General features: G+C 47.4%; 1 protein-coding gene across 2 annotated transcripts; it reads right to left on the bottom strand.

Moving 5' to 3' along the window:
- Positions 1-7,325: 7,325 nt before the first annotated feature.
- Positions 7,326-22,290, bottom strand: LOC144162640 (uncharacterized). 2 transcript variants are annotated; one of them, XM_077693258.1, is made up of 3 exons: positions 22,104-22,290; positions 13,268-15,173; positions 7,326-7,746 (listed from the first exon to the last, which is right to left on the bottom strand). In XM_077693258.1, exons 1-3 carry the CDS (start codon positions 22,105-22,107, stop codon positions 7,443-7,445), a joined length of 2,214 nt encoding a protein of 737 aa, XP_077549384.1. In that variant the 5' UTR covers positions 22,108-22,290; the 3' UTR covers positions 7,326-7,442. The 2 variants fall into 2 exon arrangements, with proteins under 2 accessions (XP_077549384.1, XP_077549383.1); XM_077693257.1 differs by lacking the exon at positions 22,104-22,290 and adding an exon at positions 17,183-17,394.
- Positions 22,291-23,175: the final 885 nt, after the last annotated feature.

Genomic DNA, 23,175 nt, shown 5'->3' with positions numbered 1-23,175 from the left:
ATAATCCTGAGCAAATGGAATGGCATAAAGACTTTATTGAATGCCTGCAACAAACACAGTGTGTTCACTGCGCCCGGAAGTAGCCAATCGTCGATCCCGACGTCACCCCTACTCGGACCACTCCTGGCTACTCGCTACGGGGTTGGGCGCCGCTGCCCCGTAAGGGAAGACGTCGCCCCACAGCTTTCACTCCGGTGATGCTTTTCGAGGGCCGCCAGGGCCTGCTGGACGGCTGATAGTTAGGTGTCCTTGTCATAACTGCGCACTGCTTTTCGGATACACGGCGGTAGGTCTGTCCTGGTTGCCGCCTCGTTCGGTCGCACTTCACAGTTCCACAGCAAGTGGGCGGTCGTGGCCCTAGCATTGTCACACAACACGCACGTGTCGTCCGTATAGAGTTCTGGCTGTACGTGTTCCATGACGACTGGGGTCATCACTGAATTCGTCTGCAGCTGTCTGAACGTGGACGCTTCCACCCTGGTTATAACTCGGAGTACGGCAGTGCCAGCACCCTCCTGTTGTTTCTGTAATATTGTAGCGTAAGCTATTACAGGCCGAGGTTGAGCAGTTTCGCGTGAACCCTGAAGGGCCGTGCTGCGCAAGCGCGAGGGGCATTGGACTGGATTGGATTGGGTTTGGATTGCATTGGATTGGATTAGGTCAAATCCAATTGGAGTACGGGTGTGTAGAGAATTGGGTATGCACATTCGCTGGTCTGCGCATTCCAGAGGAGTGACGTCATAGCCGCGGCAGACGCACTGGCGCCGGGGCGTGCTTAGCTGTGCGCCTCCGTTGCGCAGTAGCCAAGTCTGACGGTGCGCCGGAGCCGCTTGATAGCCGTTTCGCGTGGCTCCTGGAGAGGCGAGCTGCACATGCGCGAGGAGCAATGACTGGACTGGACTGTATTGGATTTTATTAAACTAGATTAGACTGGAAATCGTTTTAGCAGCTGTAAGCATGACAATCAGCTAATCCTAGACAACCAGGAAACCTAAGAATAACCAGCTGAACCTTAGCTACGTATATGCTGGCACAGCCGAGCTAAGCCACTGCTAATTTTTTGGTGATACCCTGAAAGGTATGGTACCTGTCCTTCGTCTCGGTCCACCACTCTGCAGACGGGTCCAGACTTTGAAAATTCCTCAGGTTTGGGCCGGGCGGGCTCGGACTCACATTTTAAAAATTTTTCGGGCCCGGGCTGGCAACTCTGACGACGCGGTTGCACACCTTACTCGGGTAGCATCATCGCAGGAGGCCCAAGTTGCCCAACGCATGATAGTCTCTCAGGGAATTCGTTTCCACCAAGGACCCTTCGCTCAGCTAGGTGAAGCACCTATAGATGTTCTTGATAAAGATGTGCGCCAGCTTCATGTGCAGCAAACAAAGCTGACCGAGTATGGCTTCTTTTACACAAATAGGTAGCAGTACAACCTTGCTTGCTTGAGAATAAAATGTTTTAGTCTATCATCTTGTCAGTCTCAGTTTGTTAGTCTCAGTTTGTTAATCTTTGTTTGTTAGTCTGCGCTGTGTGGTGTGCCTTCTTCTGTCGTCCCGTCATTTTTGCGCAATTCTATTTCGATCATGTCACACCAACTAGCCCGTCAAAGTGCTTTGATGCTTCAGGGAAGGTTAGGCGCACTTTTACCTCTTGCGCTTCTCTCAAAACGTACATTCCAAATATAGCGAGGGGAGAAGGCGAGCTCCAGGGCCCGAGCGTGCACCTTACAGGTCGCCAATAAAGAATGGGCCAAGGTCCTGTTTGTGGACGTCGGCCAGCCTATGGCCGCTCGCAGGTTTGGCATGACAGCTATGGATGTCAAAGGAAACCTCGTCACCTCGGCGTCCTTCTATGCACCAATTAGGCCACTACGGCCGAGCAAATCGCCTTAGCCACGACAGAAACATGGTTCAAAAAACAAATCTACACTGGCTCCCATTCGGCGGCAAGAGCCCTCCTCAAAGGAAATATTGCCGAAAAATCGGTCAGGATTCTACAGGTAAGAAAAGAAAAGACGTTCCATAACATCACATGGTCCCCGGCCCGCATGGGCCACGGAGTCCACGACAATCTCCCCAACGCCAACGAGTTCGCTAACGATTACGCGCGAGAAACCGTCAGCTGCGGCGATCAAACAGGCCGAGCTCCAGAAGCCCCGAGAGAGTTCCGAGACACGTCATTCACTGTCAACGAGTAATACTCTAGTTACACGGGCACACCTAAGTCGCACACTACCAACTTACACGAAGAACACTTCCGCTGGCCCACCCTGCCCTCACACACACACAGTCGGATAACGATCGCACTCGCGTAATGATCGCGCCCCTGAAAGTTCGTCGTCAAAGTATGACTTTTTTTATTTCTCGCGCAATGATCGCCCCGTGAACTTGCCGCAGCCATATTATGTCGTATGTGTGCTAAGTCTATATGACGATGATCGTGCTCCCCTTAGTTTCCTCCTCTTTCAAAGCGGACACGGCTACGTTATTGCCGCGGACTTGCCGATATTAGCGATATTGGCAAGCATGAGTTCATTATTGGCGCCTAAGAAACTCGCGCTAAATGCCCACAATGCACACAAGACAACTAAAAAAAAAACGTACTCGGCTTGCTGCATCGGCAGCCGTGTCTTGATGTGCCACACTGTGACAGCAGCAGCTACTTACAGTAAAGCCCGCTTATATCGAACACGGATATATCGAATTATTGCCTATATTGAACCCTTGTAAAATTGCGATAAAAACTACATGCATTTCAAACATTTTATATCGAACGCGATTTTGCTCACAATGGATTATCGAACTCTCCCGCGCCGGATTTTTCGATCTCCTTAGGCATGCGGCAGGCTTTCCCGCAATACTTTTGTGTGCAGCGGTGGCGCGGGTGTCGCTCGCAACTTCCGCGCGAGCTCGAGAGCGTCCTAAACGGCCGTGGCAGGGTGGACCAGCTACAGAGTTACTCATATCCAACTCTGAACCAGCTCCCCGCATGCATGCGGTTGGCTCTGAAAGCGCCACATTGTTCGCGCGGGCTGCGGTGTCAGCGAAATTCAAGCCCGCGCCACTCGCGGCCCGCACTTGCATGGTTCGCTGGGTTCGCCGTTATTCGCTTCTGTCCATGCTTGCCTCCGCTCTGTCGAAGACGCCGAGGACTCCGTACCACTTCCGAGCACGAGCGAAGCCGTCGCTGCCGTGGGCCTGCTACGGCGATACTGCAGTGCCATTAAAGGCAGCGGTCTTGTGCTTGTCGATTGTTTAGATACCGTTGGACAAGCAGTCACCAGCAACGCGTTGCGCTCCAAGAAGCATGCGGCTACATTCACGCAGTTCTTCCGCCCGAATAAATGATTGTTTTCTTTCCGAGAAAGTGTCGTATCAGCGTTAGCTCGTGACTCTGTCGGCAGGATTGCTCTCATCTAAGTTTTTTTTGCTTCACTTTCTATATGAAATTTTCGCTATATCGAACTATTTTACAATCCTCGCGCTGTGCGATATAAGCGGGCTTTACTGTACTGGTCGACCTTCGCAGCAAACGCGTTCCGGCGCGTTCCGCAATTCATGAAAACACTGCATTTTGCATCATTTTGCAACGTGACTGGCGGTGGTCCGTGGAGTTTTAATATGTTTATTATGTTCATGAGACCTGTGGTACAAATTCTGACCTGCAACTTGCGTTTTCTGCGCTGACACTTTTTTCCAGAAAAATTTACCTCGCGTAATGAACGCACCCCTAAATTTTCATCATATATTTGGAAACAAAGTGCGATCATTGCGTCAGTAGATACGGTATTTCACCCGGACATAGACCCTGTGGCGACGTTGTCATCCCACCGCTGACAACCCGTTGCTGCGTACGGAAAGGCTGACCCGAGCCGAGCCCCGTCGCCTCCGACATACGTGTGGTTTGAAGCGAGTGGCCAGCCAATGTTGCAGCCATGAAGAAGTCCAGAAGCCGTAGACAAAACGTAACTCGTTTACTTCATAGCGAGAGATGAGCCGAAGCCAAAGAACAATGCCCCGACGGGCGAGGTTACAGTACAGTATACTCGAGCAGAGTGACAGCATTGATTCACTGCTCAAACAGGAATGAATTACAGCGCTTGGAGAGTTCGTATTTATACCCAAAGCGCTAACGGTCGAAACAAGCGTTCCCTTTAGATTGTGCACCCGACACAAACGGCACAGACACACACACCACTTTCCAGAGTTCGTGAGCAGTCGGTAGTAGCGGCGCACGCTGAGTCCGAGAGAGGGGAGAGAGGAGTTCTCCGCCGTGGACGCGGGGATTCTGCGTCCTTGGGGCAAGTCTCTACGTGTTGCGTCGACACGCCACCGCAGTTTGATCGCGCCGATAGATAAGAGCCAGAGACCCAGGCTTGTGGGAGCTTGCTGCAAGCGTGAGTCACCGACAGGGAGGGCCTGCTTGAAAGGCGCACGTAGTGGAAGCTTCGCCGCACAGCTGAGGAGTATTGGAACAAAGCCCAGCGGCGGGCTCATTCGTAACAACCCTCACTGTCCCCTCTGCGACGCAGCTTACTGTAACTTAGCTCATATGCTATGACAGTGCCCAGTGTCACAAGAGTATGCCGAACTCACCAGAGAGGGAGAATGGGCCATGGCGCTCCATAGCGAAGGGTACTACACTCAACCAACTCAACTCCGGGCTGTCCAGAAGGCCTGCGTTAGGGCGAAGTACCTAAACTTCCGGCGGCCACCCCCGCAGGTACGGCCGGCGTCTACTATGGACGGTTCTCTGGGCCACTAGGTTAGACTGTCCCGACTTAATAGGTTCAATTTCTGTCTGTCTGCCCTACTCAAGAACAACAGGACCGCAGCGGATCAGCACGGACGAGACGACTCCTTCCCGGAGCTCCTGCAACGCGAGCATCAGAGCCGACGAGATGGCAGTCGCGGGGCAGGATTCCGCGACATCTCCCTGCCCTTCGTCTATTTCTGGGTTTTGTAGCCACTGCTGCAAGTCGCTGCCTTCTGTTGAGGTGGGATTCTTGTGAACGCGTTTGCCCGCACGTCGCTGTTATCAGAGAATATCGTGCCCATGCCCCTGCAGAAGAGCTGTGAGCTACTTATTCTCACTAGTGACATTTACCCTGTCCTAGAGCTTACACTTTCACTAGTACGAACTTGGCATTTAGTCTTCAGTGTGAAGTCGTTCGTTGTGTTCATTATTGTTTCCTCTGTCCCAACCGTGCCAAGTGTTTAACCCCTAACCTAAATGTATCCCGCTTTCCTTGAAAATCGTGTCACCTCTTGTTTTTTGCCTCTCTTGTGTGCACGCCTTGTTATAATTAAACCCCACCTGCAAATCATCAGATGAGCCTACAGCCGAGCTGAAACACAAAAGGGTGTTTGTGGAGAAGTGCAAAACGAGATTGAAAAGCAAAACAATTTCAGGGCCAACTGGGGAAGTGTAAGAACGTTTCACCAAAAGTCCTTGATAATACATCAATGAAAACGTGATAATATTTCCCTCTGGGGCAGCCAGGTTGATCCATTCAGTGGTCTGAGTACAACACCGGATGGCAATTGCTGTTGCAGCCTTGGGTACTGCGTAGCTGTCGCCTGCTGAGGAGGCCCAGCCAAAGGTAACGTCGGATGCCAAGCATGTTGCTTCACATAACCAAAATTGATTTGAATTCCAATATTGGACATTGTCCAATCACATCCAGTTGCTGCGACTTCCGCAAATGTCGCATGGTATTGTTTTCTTCTGTCCGCCTATATAAATTAAATATTGCTTTATCGACTGTACAAACGATACAACTGTGTTTATCTGAGCCAGTCTCAGCAATTGCAAACAAAAAGAGAACTTTGATAAATTCACTTCAGTGTCTCCATCAGACTTTTTCAACACGTTTTCTTGCTTTTCCAGCCATGAATTGCTAGAGACCATAGCTAAAATGGTTATTCGACTTATGGTTAATGGACTTATTCACATGATTAATCGACTTATTCACAAGATTACGCTACTGAACATCGACTCGGCTGTTATAACATGGATAAAAGACTTTCTTTCTAACAGGATGCAATTTACATCAGGTAACAATCACAACTCCTCTCTAGTCCCCGTAACATCTGGTGTTCCTCAGGGAAGTGTACTCGGGCCCTTGCTTTTTCTAGTTTATATTAATGATCTACCAGACTGCCTTAAATCTAACATAAGGTTATTTGCGGATGACTGCGTATTATACCGTAAAATTAAATCTAACCATGACCACGATATTCTACAATCTGACCTTAATGCTATAATCACATGGTGCTCAACCTGGCTAATGCCTCTAAACCTTGCTAAAACAAAACTAGTGTCCTTTACTAATCATGCCTCCCAAAATTCAGCATCCTACATATTAAACGACAGCCTCGTGGACAGAACTTCCACCTATAAATACCTTGGTGTACATCTAACCAGTACCTTGACATGGAATAATCACATTAACCATATCCTCGCGTCCGCTAACCGTTCGCTTGGTTTCCTTAAACGTAACCTCAGACATGCACCCGCGCGTTTACGAAAGTTAGCATATATTACATTAATACGCCCTAAACTAGAGTACGCGGCAGCCATTTGGGACCCTCATCAGGCATATCTAATAAATGACTTAGAAGCTTTACAAAACCGTGCTGTCCGCTTCATCTTATCTGATTACTCACCCTATACCAGCGTATCCGAATTAAAAAATCGTGCTGAACCTGAAACCTTATTGCAACGTCGCAACATATCTCGTTTAACATTATTTCATAAAGTGTACTACCATGCATGCCTTCATAACGAATTTATGTGTGAACCCGCCGCCATTTTTCCGCGTCGAGATCATTCATGCAAAATCAAACGCATCACATGTCATACCGTTGCTTTTGCCGAATCATTTGCTCCTCGTACCACAATAGACTGGAATAATCTACCATCAAACATTGTTACTGAACCGAATACCACAAAATTTACTAATGCGTTGAGCAAAAATATCAATGTATAATATGTATCATTTCACTGCCTCATTTCATTCAGTTCTTGCGTTGTCAGATGACATGTGGTAATATACCATGTGGTTATAATCGGTGTAGTTTGTTCTAGTTACTGTACCAATAGCTGTTCTTATTGTTCTACCGAATTTTTGTATTTGTTTTCACTCTAGCAATGTTAATTATTTCTACCATTTTTTAGTTCTTGTGTTTATTTTGTTCTTGTTCCAGTTTATGTGACACCTTTGTAACCCCCCCTACCCTATGTAATACCCTCCCCAGAGGGCCTTTAGGGTTTTTTCGAAATAAAATAAAAAACAACTATTATTACACTCATTAAAAAAAGAGGGTGCTCAACTTGAACTGCATTTATTTCACAAAAAACATCAAAGATTTATATCAAACAACTATTATCACACTCATTAAAAAAGAGGGCAGGTATGCTTAAGGGAGCCGTGCAGGATGCCTCAGTAAGGTGGGGCATTTCCGGTGGTGTCCCCGATGTCATAAAGCTTCAGGTAGCGGCGCACTGCGCTCCAGCAGTCCTCGTTCAAGGCGTCCAACTGCGTGCGGCCGTCCTCACGCGGATGACAAGAGACGCGTTCCTTGACGACCCCGGCGAATCGCATGAAGTCATCCATTCCCTCCATTCTCCGGAGGCCATCACAGACCATGGTGGCTGCTCGTGCCTCGTCCACCTTCTCCAGCCTCGCCACCTCTTCCACCAGCTCCGGGTGGTCGCGCATTCGGTCCAGTGCCAGCGCGCAGTACCTGCGGACGGGACAGCGTATTCTGTTCCAAGATAGGCACAGGCCGGGCACCTTCGGTGCGATGTAGAAGTTTAATTAAATGTGAAGATTTGCTGCTCCCCGCCACTCAGCCAACCTACGTGATACCGAACTGCCCTTATTCACGAATACGGTGAACAGAATTGAGCCAAGAGAACATGTTAGAGTAAAAAAAAATCACGGCTTTTGCATAATTTCTTCCGTTTCTGCGGTTCAAACCCACGCAATTCCCGCCAAAACATGTGGTTCCATCCACTGGACTACTGAGGCCAAACAGCTGGGCCCTCGTTGCAGTTGCTCAAAACAATGGAAGGAGTGTTCGAAGTGAACCATTAGGTGGCACTGCATGCTCGCAGGAAGCCTTCCTGTAGCAATGAAATCTCAGAGACACGATGCCGCAGTCATCGAGACGCCCAGCTGGGACGCAGGTGTTGGCTTGGTTAGGGCCCAAGGGAGAAACACCAAACACAGTAGCACTGAACTAAGAAATTCAGGTGGCTGTTCAGTTCAGTACTATTTCCTAGTAAATGCGGTGTGGCCTTCGACGTAGAAACACGTCTTGGAAGCATGGGACTGATGCCTATGTGAGTAGTTTGAGCATGCTAATTAGAGGAGCTGAATCGGGCAAATGGCAAAGTCACATTCCGCCAAGATTTCCCCCCCGCTTGGACATGCCAACACGAGTATGTGCTGAGTCATATTAAGCAAGAGAGACGCAAAATGAGGATGCTGATAATTACAAGAGGATTAAATGATAGATTGATTGTAGGGTTTACTGCGCCGACGCAACGCGGGCAATGAGGCGCACAGAGGGCTCCAGATTAATTTTAACCACCTGGGGATATTTAAAGTGCGGCGAAATCTCGCACAAACAGGCATTTTTGCTTTTCACCTCCATCAGAAAAGCCGCCGCTGCGGCCAATTACAATAGGACACGTTGGGCAGTTGGACACTCAAGTTTTTGCAGTACCTGCATCATAAGGAACGCTGTGTGTCCTGATAATTTTTCTCTCACAACGAGAAAAGGGAGACTAGCACTGGTGGACCGTCCTTGTGAAAAATATGCGCTGTTCGTTTAGCTGTTAAGGGTTACCAACTAGCTCTTCGTTCTGTGGCATAGCGGAACGGCTATGAGGATCGGGGAATCCAGTGAAGCTGTGTTTTGCGCTGGTTGGTGAGCCCCGACAGCTAAACGAACACACATATCTTTGACGAGGATGTCGGTGCCAGTCCGCTTTTCGCCAGTGTGAGAAAAATGTGGAAATGGTTACATGAAAACGGATGTTTCTACCATAATACACTCAATAGGAAATAAAACTTCAATGAACTCGTTAAGTTTGAGCCAAACTGCGCAAATCGCATTAGGTGGATAACAAAGCACCCAAAGCTACATGAGGACCCACAAGGCAATGCACGCATTTTTGAACCAGCAATTTCAGGTACTCGCTTGCTTGCTTACTTATATAAATATTTTCCCTGCATTCCAGATACAGGTTTTCACATTTTATTATTGAATGCCGTATGACATACTACGTAGTATTAAAATGTACCACCACAAACATCAAACACAAGAACAATGGAGGCTGCCGGGATATTGACAGATTAAAAGACCATTACGCCATCTGTATCGCTGTCGCAGAAAGAACTTTATCATCTGTCGTCACGCGTCCGACACAGAAAGCGAAGAGCAAGACAACATAACGCACAGGATTGCACCATTTAGGTTCTTGGCTGGAGTGACCATATCGGTGCGTCTCCAAACAAAAAAATCACTCGTGAGAAAAGCTTCATTTTGAAGCGAAGCTTTCTACGCCTCTCTGATGGCCCTCAATGTCGTGCCAAAACGCACTGCAGGAAAGCCACTTGGCACAACGGGTTTCACGAAATGATGATGATGATACAAACAAACAAACACAAACAAAAACCCAACAAACACCTCACAAAAGAAACGCTTCCAGTGATCAGAATCACACCTGAGTGCATTGCGTTACGGAGCTGATGCCTATCCCATTGCGCTGTTCCGGCACAGTCGAAGCAGTCTGGATTTTTAACTTCATCTGAGGTTGCAAGAAAGAAAGCTTCACGTTTTAACCATCTATCTATAACAAAGGGGCTTGGTCTTGTCAACAACAATAGCGCACGCAAGCAAGAAGAAAGGCCAGTATGTTTTGCTTTTCCTCACCTTCTCAAGTATAAGAAAAAAAACGAGGTCCGCTGGCTACAGCTGTCTTGGGCATTTGGCTACTTCGCAGTTCTAACTTCGGCTTAAGGATGCACTGAAGTGATGTTGACAATTTGTTCAAGACCTACTTGTGGCTGCATTGCACTGTTTAACTGGTACCATTATGTGGTCATTCAGCACTGCAATGTGCAGCAGAATACACAAACCAGGTGTTAACTACTGCAACAACATCACACAGGTGTTCAACACATTTTCGATCTATGTCAGCCTTCAAAATTTTGATTTTCCCCAGTATAACGGTTAACACAAACACTGTTTATGCACTGATTTGACAGGTTGAACATACCGTATTTTCCCGTGTATAATTCGCCCTCCCCCCCCTTCTCAAAAAGGCAGTTTTTCCGAAAAAAATGTATATAGGTCATACCAGTGTACAAATGCACTTGTTAATCAGGTAAACTCATAGAGGATCAGTTCGTTAGAAAGTGCGGAAAGTACATGGTTGCGGTGGCCGCCGCCTCTAGACACATGCATCTACTGTCCCAAGTCTTGACACATGCATCTACTGTCCCAAGTCTTGACACATGCATCTACTGTCCCAAGTCTTGACACAAGCGCTAGACACATGCATCTACTGTCCCAAGTCTTGACAGAGCTAACTTCTCAAAAATGGTTTACTGATACACACAGTTGTCATGTACTTACAGACAGCGTTTAGGCAAAACCATCGAAGCCTTCTTCCTCCGACACGCTAACAAATAATTTATTCATTTAGACCGTAGTAGAGCTATGTCTCTTAACGTGCGCTGACATCGCGCAGCACACAGGCACCTTTTCGAGCACGGACAACCCGCGGCCGTCACTTACCAAGTTTATTCCATACATAAGTTGCAGCGGTGGATAAGACGCACCAACGAAAATTTCACACAAAAAAACGCGACTTATACACTGGAAAATACGGTACTAGCAATCTGCAGGTTAGCTATTCTGCCATTACAGCAGATGCCAGCAAATCAGCAGGGAGGATGGAGTGAAGGGATCGGTATCTCCAACAAACCTTGCTTGTAGACAAGACAAGAAAAGACTGCAAAACCCGAGAAATGCTGACTTTCGATGAAAACTAGATATTTTCAACAAGACTCGATGCTGCCACACTATTATGCACTAGCCAGTGCTGTTATTGCAATTCTCCAAAAACAAAAAAATTTCTAGGGGGCACTCAGGTCTGCTTGCTTGCTTTGAATGTGAAAGCCTGGCAATACTTATTAACAAACTATTTCCCGCTACATCGTATTGGCGTCTCTTTCATTACTTTTATTTATTCGTTTCAGCGTGAACAATTTCAACAGCTTTTTCCTTGCCGTGCCATGTTTCCTTTTTTCCTTTTTTAACAACGAAGCTATTGAGCAAATAGTGTACAGGGTCCACAGTTTTATGTACCAAGAAAATGTTGGCCACTTGAGCACGCGTGCCTTGAGCGCAGGTTCGTCAAGATAAGCTTGGGGAGATTGGCCGATATGGGCAAAAATATTAACCGCATGCTTTAAGTGCACATATGTCAAGCTAAGTATACCCACTTAAAGGGGCCATGCAGACAAAATACAAGTTTGTTTTATTCTTAAGATTTCGTCTTCTATAGAGCCCCCAGCTTGTCCGGAAGCAAACGATGCTTAATTATTCACTGCGAAATAATTCAATTTCAGCTAAATTTTTGATTCTCGCGCCAAAACGAGTGCTTGAACGACGTCTGCAATGACATCATACCAACAGGTCCTTTTGCTAAACTTGATGTGGAGCTGAGTCTTTCTTACTGTTAGCCAACCTAGATGCCGCCGCCACACTGCGGCAAGGCGTTTTCTGCCTCTAGTTTCTTTGTGACGGTAATTGAACCTGGCTTGTTTTTGTTCATGGAGAAAATAATCGTTTTGTGAAACATGGCGCTTGCTCGACAAATATGGTCACGTAAGACACCGTCGCTTGCGTCAATTGGCCGGTGTCGTCTGAGACAACCCCGAAGCCCGCACTGCTGTGCATCTTAACCAAGCATATTGTGCGCAGTACCAACAGCAGTACTCATCGGTACTTCTATGTTTACGTGCGCTTTCGTAACTTCCACTATTTGACATACCATTCTTACTGATGTAAAAAGAATGTTCTCTAAATTTAGGCGCAAATAGCTCGCTCGGCAAGCTTATAAGCTCTGCCTGACTAGCGTTTGCTTTTTCGGGCTTCCACCAATCGCAGAGCTGTCTGGTACGACATCACAGGTTCTGTTGCGGGAAATGAGCTATAGTGGGACGCACGGCCGTTCACTTTTTTCCTAACTATACAGCTTATTTGAGCGACGTTCACTATAAAAGTGCGATTCTAACGAGGCAATCTTTTGAATGAACCAAACTTGCATTTTGTCTTCAGGGCCCCTTTAAGGAGATTGGCCGACATCGGCCACAACAAAGCTCCAGTGCTCGCCGTATCATGGCAACACTAGCTCAGAACGAGAGGCACATCATAGCAGCGTACGCCCCTCGTTCGCTCTTCCTCGTGGGACTGTGCGCATGCGCTCCGTACCGCAGACTTGACTGTCAAGGAGCCCGCGCTTCGAGAAGCTCGGCGTGCAAAGCATCATCCGCTGGAGACCGTCTGTCATCACACTTGCGAAAATGGCGTACCAAAACATTGGCCAAAACGACGAGCTCATTCAGGCCCCGCTCAAAATAATACAGTCATTGAAATGCTACGCCACCAACTTTAACCACGATACCGCAAAGATACTAAAAGGCAACTTTGTGTCCGTCAATGAACCCCTACAACAGCTTCGCCGTTCAAATCTTGCGCGTGCGTGCAAGCTTCCCTGACTTTTTTCGCTTCCGTTTCTTTGTCCTGTGGCGTGAATCGCATTAGCAAATAGACTGGCACACACACCCGTTTCCTCGGTATCGGGGTTCTGCGTCGCCAGTATGCGCCTGTTCTACTCACGTGACATCACTTTCAGGTGTCAGGCCGCATGCACTATCCTACAACTTTACATTTCCAATTCACAGTTTTGTCAATTTTATTATCTCCTTAAAGTTCCCAATTCCTGGTAAAAAAATAGTGGATATGTGCCACGAAGAAAGGAACAACAGCGCCAACTTGTTCTGCTGCTCGCAAGGTGCGGGTACAACACGGCGTAATCAGTCTTCTCCAGTGGAGACCCTTGCTTGTTGCAGTGGCGTCCTTATTCTTGACCGGAAAACGACAGTTTTTAACTGAAGGCTCTTGCCTTAAAATCTGGTTTAACTCAACCGCAATCCTGAGCCTCTCTGGGCCAGGGGGTACGTACCTGTCACGTCGCGTTCCCCTGGCGAAGTGGGCAGCAGCGGTCAACAAGCCACAGTTGCGCCTTGTTGTGTCCAAAACTTTGAACCAGAACAACGTCTTTGCCATTGCCCATGAATCCATAGCTGGCAGGGTGACGCTGAGGAGGTTGTAGTTGTCTGCAATTCCTGTGGACAGTATCTGCAAGGTGCGTTCTCGGACACGTGAATTTCCGGTGTGCATGTCAAACCTGCAGATGTTCTTGCTTGTGTTGATGGTGGCTGCTAGAAGATTGGCAAGCACTGAGATGTCCTCCGAAACTCGCCATACTTCGATTCCCAATTTCCTCAGGCTTGTATTAACAGCCAAGCCCCGAAGCACGGTGTCCTGCCAGTAATGCAGCGAGTCGTCTACCCATATGCTGAAAGTGAGGGTCTTAAGACTACGAGTTGCTCCTAAAAATGTGGTGAGAGCTGAGAACAGAACTGGATTCTGGTCATCAACCCCGCGAAGTTCCAGGTGCATCGTTGTTATGTGACCAAGCGACGGCATGCGATCCAAAAGCCCACAAGCTGCTTCCCTGTTTTCACCAGTGGCAGACAGTGTGACACTTGAAAATGCCTTGCACATACAGCTCTCGTGAAGCATTTCGTTATCAAAGGGGCAGTCAAAGGAAACCTTCTCCTCTGCAGCCGTTCCTTTGAGGGAAACACAGAGAGTACCCACGAGAGGAGGATATTCTTCGTAAAGAAATCCTCTGTCGGGAACTCCGATGATCACCTTCCGCAGGTTCCTCTTGCTTGGCAGTGCCTCAAACAACTCCTTCCACTGGCCCTCATTCCAAACTTCAATGGGCAAGGCGACCTGCTCAAGGGTGCGATTTCCAACGAGCGCCTTGAGGCAGCGGTCAGAATCAACCTTAGCAAAAGCTCCCTCTGAATAAAACTCAGAATCCCTTGCTATTCTAAAGCTCTGCAGAACGCTGTTGTGCTCAAAGATCTGAGAGATGAGCTGGACATCAGCATGGCCAATTTTACTACATGTTACGTCCACAGAAAGAACACTCCGGCTCTCAACGAGGCCTTCCAGAATGCACCCGAGCGGCAAGTACCTTACGCTGTCATCCAGTGCCACAGTCAAGCTTGTCAACGAGGTACTGTTCTTCAGACATTCCGTGAGCGCTGCCTTTGCCATGGGTGGGGCACGGGCAATGACATAACCCGAAAGCACAAGTTCCTTCAAGGACAAGCTTTGCCCAACTGCCCTGAAAAAGTCCTCCAAGATCGAATCATCAATGTATGCATCTGGAAGCCTCAGGGCTGTCAGAGACGTCGAACCTTGCAGAAAAGTAGGAAGCATGACCATAATGGCCTGTGTGTGTTCTCCACACTCGAGCTCCAACAGATGTGGCAGAGAGAGAACGGCAGAAACTAGATCTTTATCAAGGCGGGAAGACAAATCCGCAAGCTTCACACTTGTGATAGACTCACTTGCTCGAATGGCATCTACCAGGAGCTCACCAAGGGAATGGACTAAACCGAAGGGAGCGCCACGCCATTCGACGTGCGTCACACAGCAGTGGGTCTTGAGAAGCCAGCACACATGCTGCGTAGCCTGGCACTGCAGTTGCGGCGAGCAATGCCTCTCACGTGGTTCGTAAAGTGACACAATGAGTTTTCCAGCTGTTCCTGGCATCTCTCGAAGCCGCCAGGAGAGGGGCCAGAGAAACCTGTTCCAGGCCGACAGGTGTGCCACGATCTGACAGGTGGTGCCCTCGGATGCCGAGCAGGGAAGCTGGTAACTAAGGCTTGGACTGGTAAACCATCCGTTTGGGCTGTCCAGGTTGGCCGAGGAATTGGGTCTTGCACATTCCCAATTTTCGCCCGGCAACTCCCAAGTGGTCAGTGAGTGTTCTGAGGAGCTCCCAGAGTCTGCAGTGAAGAAACAAGTAAAACAATAACTATATCTGTATTTCTGGCACGTTCAGAATTGCGCCTCTCACTGGTTAACGGCCACAACTTGCCAAGGCCATTTCAGATCTCTCTGCAGCTAAAATATCGCCTCCTCCTTCACGGCAGCTGTGTTTCACCGTAGAGAAACAAAAGGGCGACTTCCTGAAAGCGTGCACTCGTAAAAAATCTGCACCAGGAGTGGAAACACTAGAGAGTTTTAGCATATTGTTTCAATGTTTGCGTTACCGTAAGCAGGATTTTCCATTTACCGCTGAAAACGGTAGGACACGCTTTGCCCACTGTTGGCAGTTTGCGTATTCCAACCACGCCGGCACAGGTAACGACATCCGATAAATTCGTCTCAAAGCAAATCCCACAAAATTTTGTTGCTCACATCTATTTGCTTTCGCCTAAAGTTGCTTAAACGTTTCATTTTTCGGATGAAGCATTCACAATAACTTCAGTTGTTATGACATCACTGTAGCCATAACGTGAAGAGCTTTAAAAAAGAAAACATGGTGGCGCCATTCACTGAGCATAGAGGGAATCAAGTAAACTAGAATTTATGCTCGCACTAAATATGTCGTCAAGAAACGACTAAAATTTGTAGTAAATTACTGAATAACATACATGTAGTGTCGCGTCGGCGACGGCCCCGAAGGGCGAAGCAGGAGACAAACGCCCGGTGAAAGAGTCAAGCCAAAAGAGAATAATTTATTCAGTGACGTCATATATATAGCTTGGGGTTAGCCCCCTGGTGGTAGAACCACCGAAACACCGAGATGCAAAAACCCCAGATACTACATACTCCTTCCCTTAAATTTTTTGTACTTTATCTTTCCCCCTCACTACTTGAAAATAAAACTTGCGGCCTGTTCGGCGGCTTACATGTTACTGCAGGAATGTCGAGCGCTTACATTTCGGACGGTTCTTGAGTCGGCTGCGCCATTGTAGTGTCGCGTCGGCGACGGCCCCGAAGGGCGAAGCAGGAGAGAAACACCCGGTGAAAGAGTCAAGCCAAAAGAGAATAATTTATTCAGTGACGTCATATATATAGCTTGGGGTTAGCCCCCTGGTGGTAGAACCACCGAAACACCGAGATGCAAAAACCCCAGATACTACAATACACTGCCTTGGCCAGCACAATTTCGGAAGCGTAAAAGCACCTTCCGAGCTCAGAAACTTAACTGAACTATTTAAAGCGGGCGATGCTTAGCACAAGTAGGGATGGCCATTTTGCTCGCCCATTCGAGTAAAATAGTCGCTTGTCCTGCTCCTGATCATTATTTATCAGAAAAAATGTAACAGACAACATCAACCAAGAATACTTTGAACGGCTGTGCCAAGCATCAAGCAGTTACTGTTCGCGGTAGCTCTCGCGCATTCGTAGTCGACTCCCGGAAACACACGTAAACATGGTAACGCTATGCTCCCTCAAACGTTTGCTGTACGGCAAGTTAGCGCAGTGGTTCTGAAATGAGGGCAGTTTCCTCCAAAACGTTTCCCCCCGCGCAATTATTTGCTTCATTTGGTCAGCACTTACTGGCAATGCAAAAAGTTGGCTTCGCCGAGTGACCTGTACGTTTAGTTTTTCTGCGTAGCACGTATCTGCTTTTTGCGCAACACGCCAGCTATGAACGAGAACAAAAAAGACAGAGAAAAAGCAGCATATGGATGTTCGGAAGGCTATTCAAGAGAAAATTGTTGACATTATGACACTGATCAACGTACGTTTCATCGTGGGATCCCCCATCACTTTCGCAAGCCCAAAAGGGGTCCCCGGCGCGCTCATGGCTGAGAACCACTGGCCAAAACAGCACCCTGCATAGTTTCTTTATGACAACAAACCCTGGGTACCTAACATCAGAGCTCTGCCCAGTGCCCCTGTCGACGGAGCGTTCGGAATTTGTACTGTCAGACAGAAGCGCAATGCACGACACCGTCGGCGAGGCGATTGACATTTCAACGAAGCACTTTTTCTGAATTACCTTCTTCGGATCCAAACGCCATTTTTGCCACCACATGTAAAAGTACGATGCCTTATCTCGGTTATCTCCCCTACCGTCGTTCACTTTAACAACAGAACATTACGTCACTCTGCAGTGACGGTGTGACTGAAAACGTAAAAACGGCACCAACAACCACAAAGGTGGTTCGCAAGAAAGATCTCAAATCTGCCGCTGCAGCTACAGAAACAGAAATACGAACGTGATTAGTATAGCGCCTAGAATATACTGGCTAGTGTGCAGAGCGCGCGCATTCTCTACGGGAGGGGGTGGCCCCGCCGGCGATGACTGCGCGCAGAGGCCGCAAGGGGCGCTGCTCGGCGAGAGGGTGCATGAAAGCCGCCAAGCTCCTCTGTAGCGGCGGCGTATTCGGCAGCCCACGCTTTGGTCGGCGGCGGGTGAGCACTACCGAAGTAAACAGGTAGTCCTTTTTCAGAAACTGTTCACCCATCCTTACAGTAAATAAGCTACCAATCGCCTGGCTATTTTGTGATTTCATCAAGAAACTCAAATTTAAGCTGTCCTAAGGCAGTATATTGTATATGCCGACTGAGCGCGAAATTTAATTTGAATGGTTTATTAATAAAATATTCGGAACCTGCGGGGAGCTAATTTTTTTTTAGAAAAAGTGGCGCTTACAGTAAATGAGATGGATACCGAACATGACAAAAATATTTTAATAATAAAACATAGTTCACTGGTAAACAGGTAACAGATTCACATTTTTGCAGGCAATATATATATTTAACAGAAAAAACACATTCCTATTGCATGCGGCTTTTTTTCTCTTAAATTACTAAATAAATAAACAAAATTTTCTATACCTTACGCGCGTTTCGCCGAAATCCAACCTTGAAATGGGGCATGCGTACGTTTTAGCACGCTTTCTGTTTTTATTCGTGTTTTAAGAATAGATAAAAAGTTCTACATGTTTCTACATTCCGTTTCACTCGCTAGTTTCTTGATGATATCCTCATCATTGACGATTTTTGAGAATCTCCGTCCCCACGCTGAGCAGCGACAAATCGCTGAGGGAGCTGTCAGTCACCACTGATCAAAGCGGTTTTTGATCGATTTCCCAAGTAGCACAGAACATTAGAATAACGTTATCTGGAAGTTGCGAAAGTTTAAATAACGTTAAATGTTACGTGGCAATGTTTATGAAACGTTTAAAAAAACATTCAATGTTTATGTTATGTTAGAAACGTTATTTTACGTTGAAAACAAACATGTATGTTAACGTTCTGTTCCCAACATTTATTTTACGTTTAGGAAACAACTTAAAACCAATGTTAGAAATGCTAATGTTATTACAATGCTTATGACTTAACATTAAAGTAATGTAAATATACAAACTTTTATAACAACGTTCCGGCAGGGGTGAATCCAGGGTGGCACCAAGGGGGGGGGCTCCCTACATTTGCATAGCAGGAAACAGGAAGGCGCGGAGAGCGAGATGAAAGTTGCCCCTTGAAGAAATCCACGCAAATACTCAGTGCTTTTTCGTGCTGGTACGTGTACTAAACCTGTGTACTCTAAGCATGCTAATTTAAAGGCGTAGAAGAAAACAACCCTTGCAGCGCTACATAATGTTCTGAAAATGCGCTGAGCTATTTTTGTCCTGAAGAAACTAGGGAAAAGTACGCAGTGTGCACGTGCGACTGGTCAGTTAGTCGCAGTGCAGACAAATCCTAGCACGGCCGTCGTGATTTCTGCCGTTAAGTTCTAGTCAGAGCTGGAAGTACAATTTTTCCGACACATTGAATAAGGAAGGGTTTACTCTATATATGCTATGTATAGGAGGTAAATGTCAAGCAAAAAGCAAAAAAGAGTCAGTATACGTTGTTCTGATAATTTATTTAATGCAAAGAGAGCGTCAGCGACTGAACCACAACGCCGAAAAAGCCCAAACAAAAATTCCAATAAGGCATATCACATACTTTCAGACGCATGGAATCGCTCAAGCACCAGACAGCATAAACTGAAGGTGCATACTGTGCCTAAATAAACATTTCAAATAAATTTCCCAGCTTCTAAACGCACAAATGATTGATGGGAATGATACAAAAAGAGGCATACACTAACGCACCCGACACAAGAAAATCAATCTACAGCCATTCGTTTTTCGCTTGTAGACGGATTACAAAGATAACAGCACTCAATCTACAGCCATTCGTTTTTCCGTTATAGACGGATTACAGAGATAGCAGCAACCTGCGGTTACCACCATGAGCAAATCGCTCAATTACACTATTTACGTCGACGAAAATGTCCCGGTGCGTAGACAGTAAAGCAAGTCCTAACAATCTATCTTCGCACATGGTGGACCGAATCCACGTCTTCAGTCTGCGAAGAGTTGAAAAGCACCTGTTTGCTGTCGCAACGCTGATCGGCAGCGTCACCAGGACCTGCAGGAGTGTGTGAATCGTTGGAAAAATGTCCTTACCGCAAGCGCCGAAGGCCTCAATGACTGTCGACGGAATGCGCGCACCATATTCCTTTTCTCGGCACCACTTCGCATACCACAAGTCGCACTCAACGCGGAACGCCTGTTCAGGATTAGTCGGTGGCATGCGAGTAATTGAGCCATACTTCATTGCAAGCTGCTTCAAATCAAGCTAGCTCCGGAAGTGCAACTAGCAAGTACTAAATTAGAAGGCAACGAAGAAAGAGCTGGAATATATCCAGCGTCTCAGATGGAAATCTTTGGATGATGTCCATGATCACATTGTCCAACAGAGGCACGTAGACAGTTTATCTGAAGTAAGTGACAACGTCACTCGTGGACATATTTGGGGAGCAAGCCTGTCTTTTCGGTGCGCGCTTCAGGCGAAGATATGTCCCGATTTCCTCAGTGAGTGCAGTGGCCTCGTTAAAAATGTTAGAAAATCCGCTTTCGCTCAAACTTCGCTTTTCCCGCAGTACTGTCAGCGTGTCCTGTACAGCGTCTTCAGCCGTCTTAACGTCTATCGATGGCTTTTGAAACACCTTGCTGAGCGGATACGTGTGGGCCAAAAGATCATTCAGGACCACCAAAGCAATAACGAAGTGGCTATCAGATACCGCAGTGAGAAGTGTTGCAGCTCTGGACGCACTCCGGCGTTCTCTCCAGTGGGCAATGTTATCTAACGTTTCGACGATCTTTGGGAGAGAGCTGCGGAACTGCTGAACACTTTCATGGCGTTCGACACATCGGGTTTCGCAGAATCCTGAGAGTCGCCCTCCAAACATCTGTTTGAGAACTTCATTCCTTTTAGACGAAGCTGTTAAGAATGCAATTACTTCTTTTATCACACCGACAGCGTTTCGGATAACTTGCACTTCAGTTGATCTCGAAATTGATAACTTAAAAAGAGCGTGATTGTAGCATGGACATCTTAGACCATGCGGCGCACTTCTCTGAATCTCTGCTACCGCTCCCTTCGTTTTAGACACCATAGTGCTACAACCATCTGTCCCAACTCCGACAGAGTTTTTTAAATTCAGTCCATGCCTTTGTAGGATGGCGAGAACAGTGCGCCCCAGATCTTTACCTGTAATGGTTGGCTCGTGGACATTTTGATTCATGGTCTCAGGGTGCTCGGCAGATGGCCTTCTCAAAGAGAGAAATTGAAGAAAGTCCTCGCGTAATACGCCGTTATGCACGTAGCGCAACACCAGCGCTAGTTGCGATTCGTGGGTGATATGCGTAGTCTCATCAAGCATGATGCTGTATAAAACCGCAGTTTTAGCTCTCTCTGTGATTTATTATTATTATATATTATTATTCTTATTGAATTTTTTGTTCAGAACCTTAAAACATTGTTTTTGACGCGTTTTCTTTCCATTTGCTGTAGTAAAAATCAAGGCCACCTCTATTCTTAATTAAAAGAACGCGGGTAATTCCGGTTACGCCCTTACATTTTGCCTCAAATGTGCCTGGTGTTTTATTCGCGCTATATTCTTCCGACATGTATGACAAATCTTTGCAGTTTTAGAAGTTAGGAAGGGTTTTGCCTATATAAGTGACTCGTTTAACAATACTTCCAAGTTTTGGCCGGGTGGCTGAATTGGTGGAGAGACAGACATACATACATACAGACAGGCAGACCAAAATTTTCTCGTTTAAGTAGCCGAAGAAAGACTATCGTGTTTAAAAATGGGACATTACCTTCATTTATTCTCGTAACAACAATCCTATGATCTCGAAATTAACAAGAAAGTTTCTTGATTTCGGGTGCAAGTTCTTCGTTTCTCTCCAATCTGGCACCCTGCTGTGTGACGAGTGAGTGTCGATCCCACGGGGACGCGGGTTATGCCTCAGCACCAGAACATGACCATGATGACGAGTTACTTGTTTTATAATCTTCATAGCTATCACTGTCCAACGGCCAACATGGTCAGAAACTCAGAAACGTTTTTACGATTCGACTGACGTGCAAAATGTGCACAAATGTGCAAAAAATGTTGCTTGCATTTAGTTATTTTTTGTGAAAAGAATCACCCAACGCGAGTGTTTTCAGTGCTCAATATCAGCTGTCTGTTCATCCCATAACAACTGGAAATGGTTTAATCATGCGAGAATATTCTCGACGTGCTCCAACACCATTCTCCTTTACAGTGAATGATATGACTATTAAATAAAAGAGCGCCCGAAGGACATATCTCGCAACTGAACGGGGCCGTTACACGACTTCGGCGCATGCCTCACGCAGCCGGCCGCCCGGCTGCCAAGAACCATGCGCAAGGCGCCGCCGGGTGCAACATTCGAGAGAAACGAAGCGCTGGAGCATCGCCGGCTGCAGACGAAATTGAAAACGTTCACATACATTGACACGCATGCGTACTCAACTATCTCGACCGCAGGCCCTGGGGTGGAAGGTGTCACGCTAATAGTTCTCGCGCACCGCAACAGACCACTCACCCATTTTACAAAACGAACTGCGTGTTCTCTGAACCGTCTCCGTCTCCCGGCTCGAGGGACCTCGACAGAATCCTGCCACTTCTCTGCCTTGGTTGTCGTGAGCCAGCCCCGGTCCGTTGTGCCTGGCCCAGCCACAGCGTCGACGAGCGTGAGCGCGCGGCCAAATGCATGGCGACGCGGGCTGACGCTCGGGCGACGCCGATATCTACGCTAGCCAGATATCGGCGGAAGCGGAGCTGTTGCCAGTTTCCGGTTGTGCCAGTCCCACTCGCTACCTGACGTTCAGGAACGGTGGACGAGCACTACTGCGCATGCGCCAACTAGACATCAAAAAACAAAGAAAGCGACTTTTTTTTTGCCGGATGTGACGTCATGGTTTTAAAAAAAATGGCCGCTGTTGCGCGGTCATTGCGTTGCGCTCTTCTCGTCGTGATTTTTGCCTGCCGTTGCAGCGGTGCATAGGTGTTTGGCTTACGATTGTGATGAAGGTGCTCTCGAAGAACTTCTGGAGAGCACTTACGGTGGTGTGCAGCGTGTGATCGGGACGCTGAGTGTGTGCGACTGCCTAATTCTCGCGTAGTACGTTGCGACGGGCGCTCTGCATCAGTTCTGCCGCCTCGATTTACGACAGTGATGAGTGCGTTCCCGTCGAATTTCTGCTCTGTGTTTTATTAGAGCGCCGTGTTGAGGCCGCCGGGCGGTTCGCCGCCTACGTACCGTGGCGAGAGGCAGCAACGCCGGTCAGACGAGGGCACTGGGATGGCGCATGACCACTCCCATCGTAACCAAGCTAGCCACTGCAAACGTAGACCACTTCTACGTAGACCACAGGGCTGTGTTTTTGTCCCAGTACAACGGAGTTAACCTGTGCGAAGGTATAATTGTGTGTTCGGAGTCGTGAGGCAGGCAGGTAATGTTCACCATTGCGAAGGTGTAGTAACTCCCATAATCTGTCTGCTAATCACTTTGTTGGTCTGAAACCTTAAGCTAGCTGATAATAGGACATGCAGCCCGGTGGGAGGTAGGGCTGCGCACAGGACAAAAGGTTTTTTTTTGTTGTTGTTACCGGCTG

The sequence above is a fragment of the Haemaphysalis longicornis genome, unplaced genomic scaffold (assembly GCF_048455015.1).
Source record: "Haemaphysalis longicornis isolate Haplotype H1 unplaced genomic scaffold, Haemaphysalis longicornis Haplotype H1 scaffold_12, whole genome shotgun sequence".
Taxonomy (NCBI): domain Eukaryota; kingdom Metazoa; phylum Arthropoda; class Arachnida; order Ixodida; family Ixodidae; genus Haemaphysalis; species Haemaphysalis longicornis.
Note: the sequence above shows the minus strand (reverse complement) of the source record. Positions and strands in the feature narration are given on the sequence as shown.

Excerpts from the sequence above, each read along its gene's own strand:
- LOC144162640 (XM_077693257.1), bottom strand. The coding sequence starts at position 17,204 with ATGGCGTTTGGATCCGAAGAAG. Across the intron at positions 15,174-17,182 it reads GGCGTTTGGATCCGAAGAAG|ACTCTGGGAGCTCCTCAGAA; the intron begins GTAATTCAGAAA and ends TCTTCACTGCAG. Across the intron at positions 7,747-13,267 it reads AGGGGAACGCGACGTGACAG|GTACTGCGCGCTGGCACTGG; the intron begins GTACGTACCCCC and ends TCCCGTCCGCAG.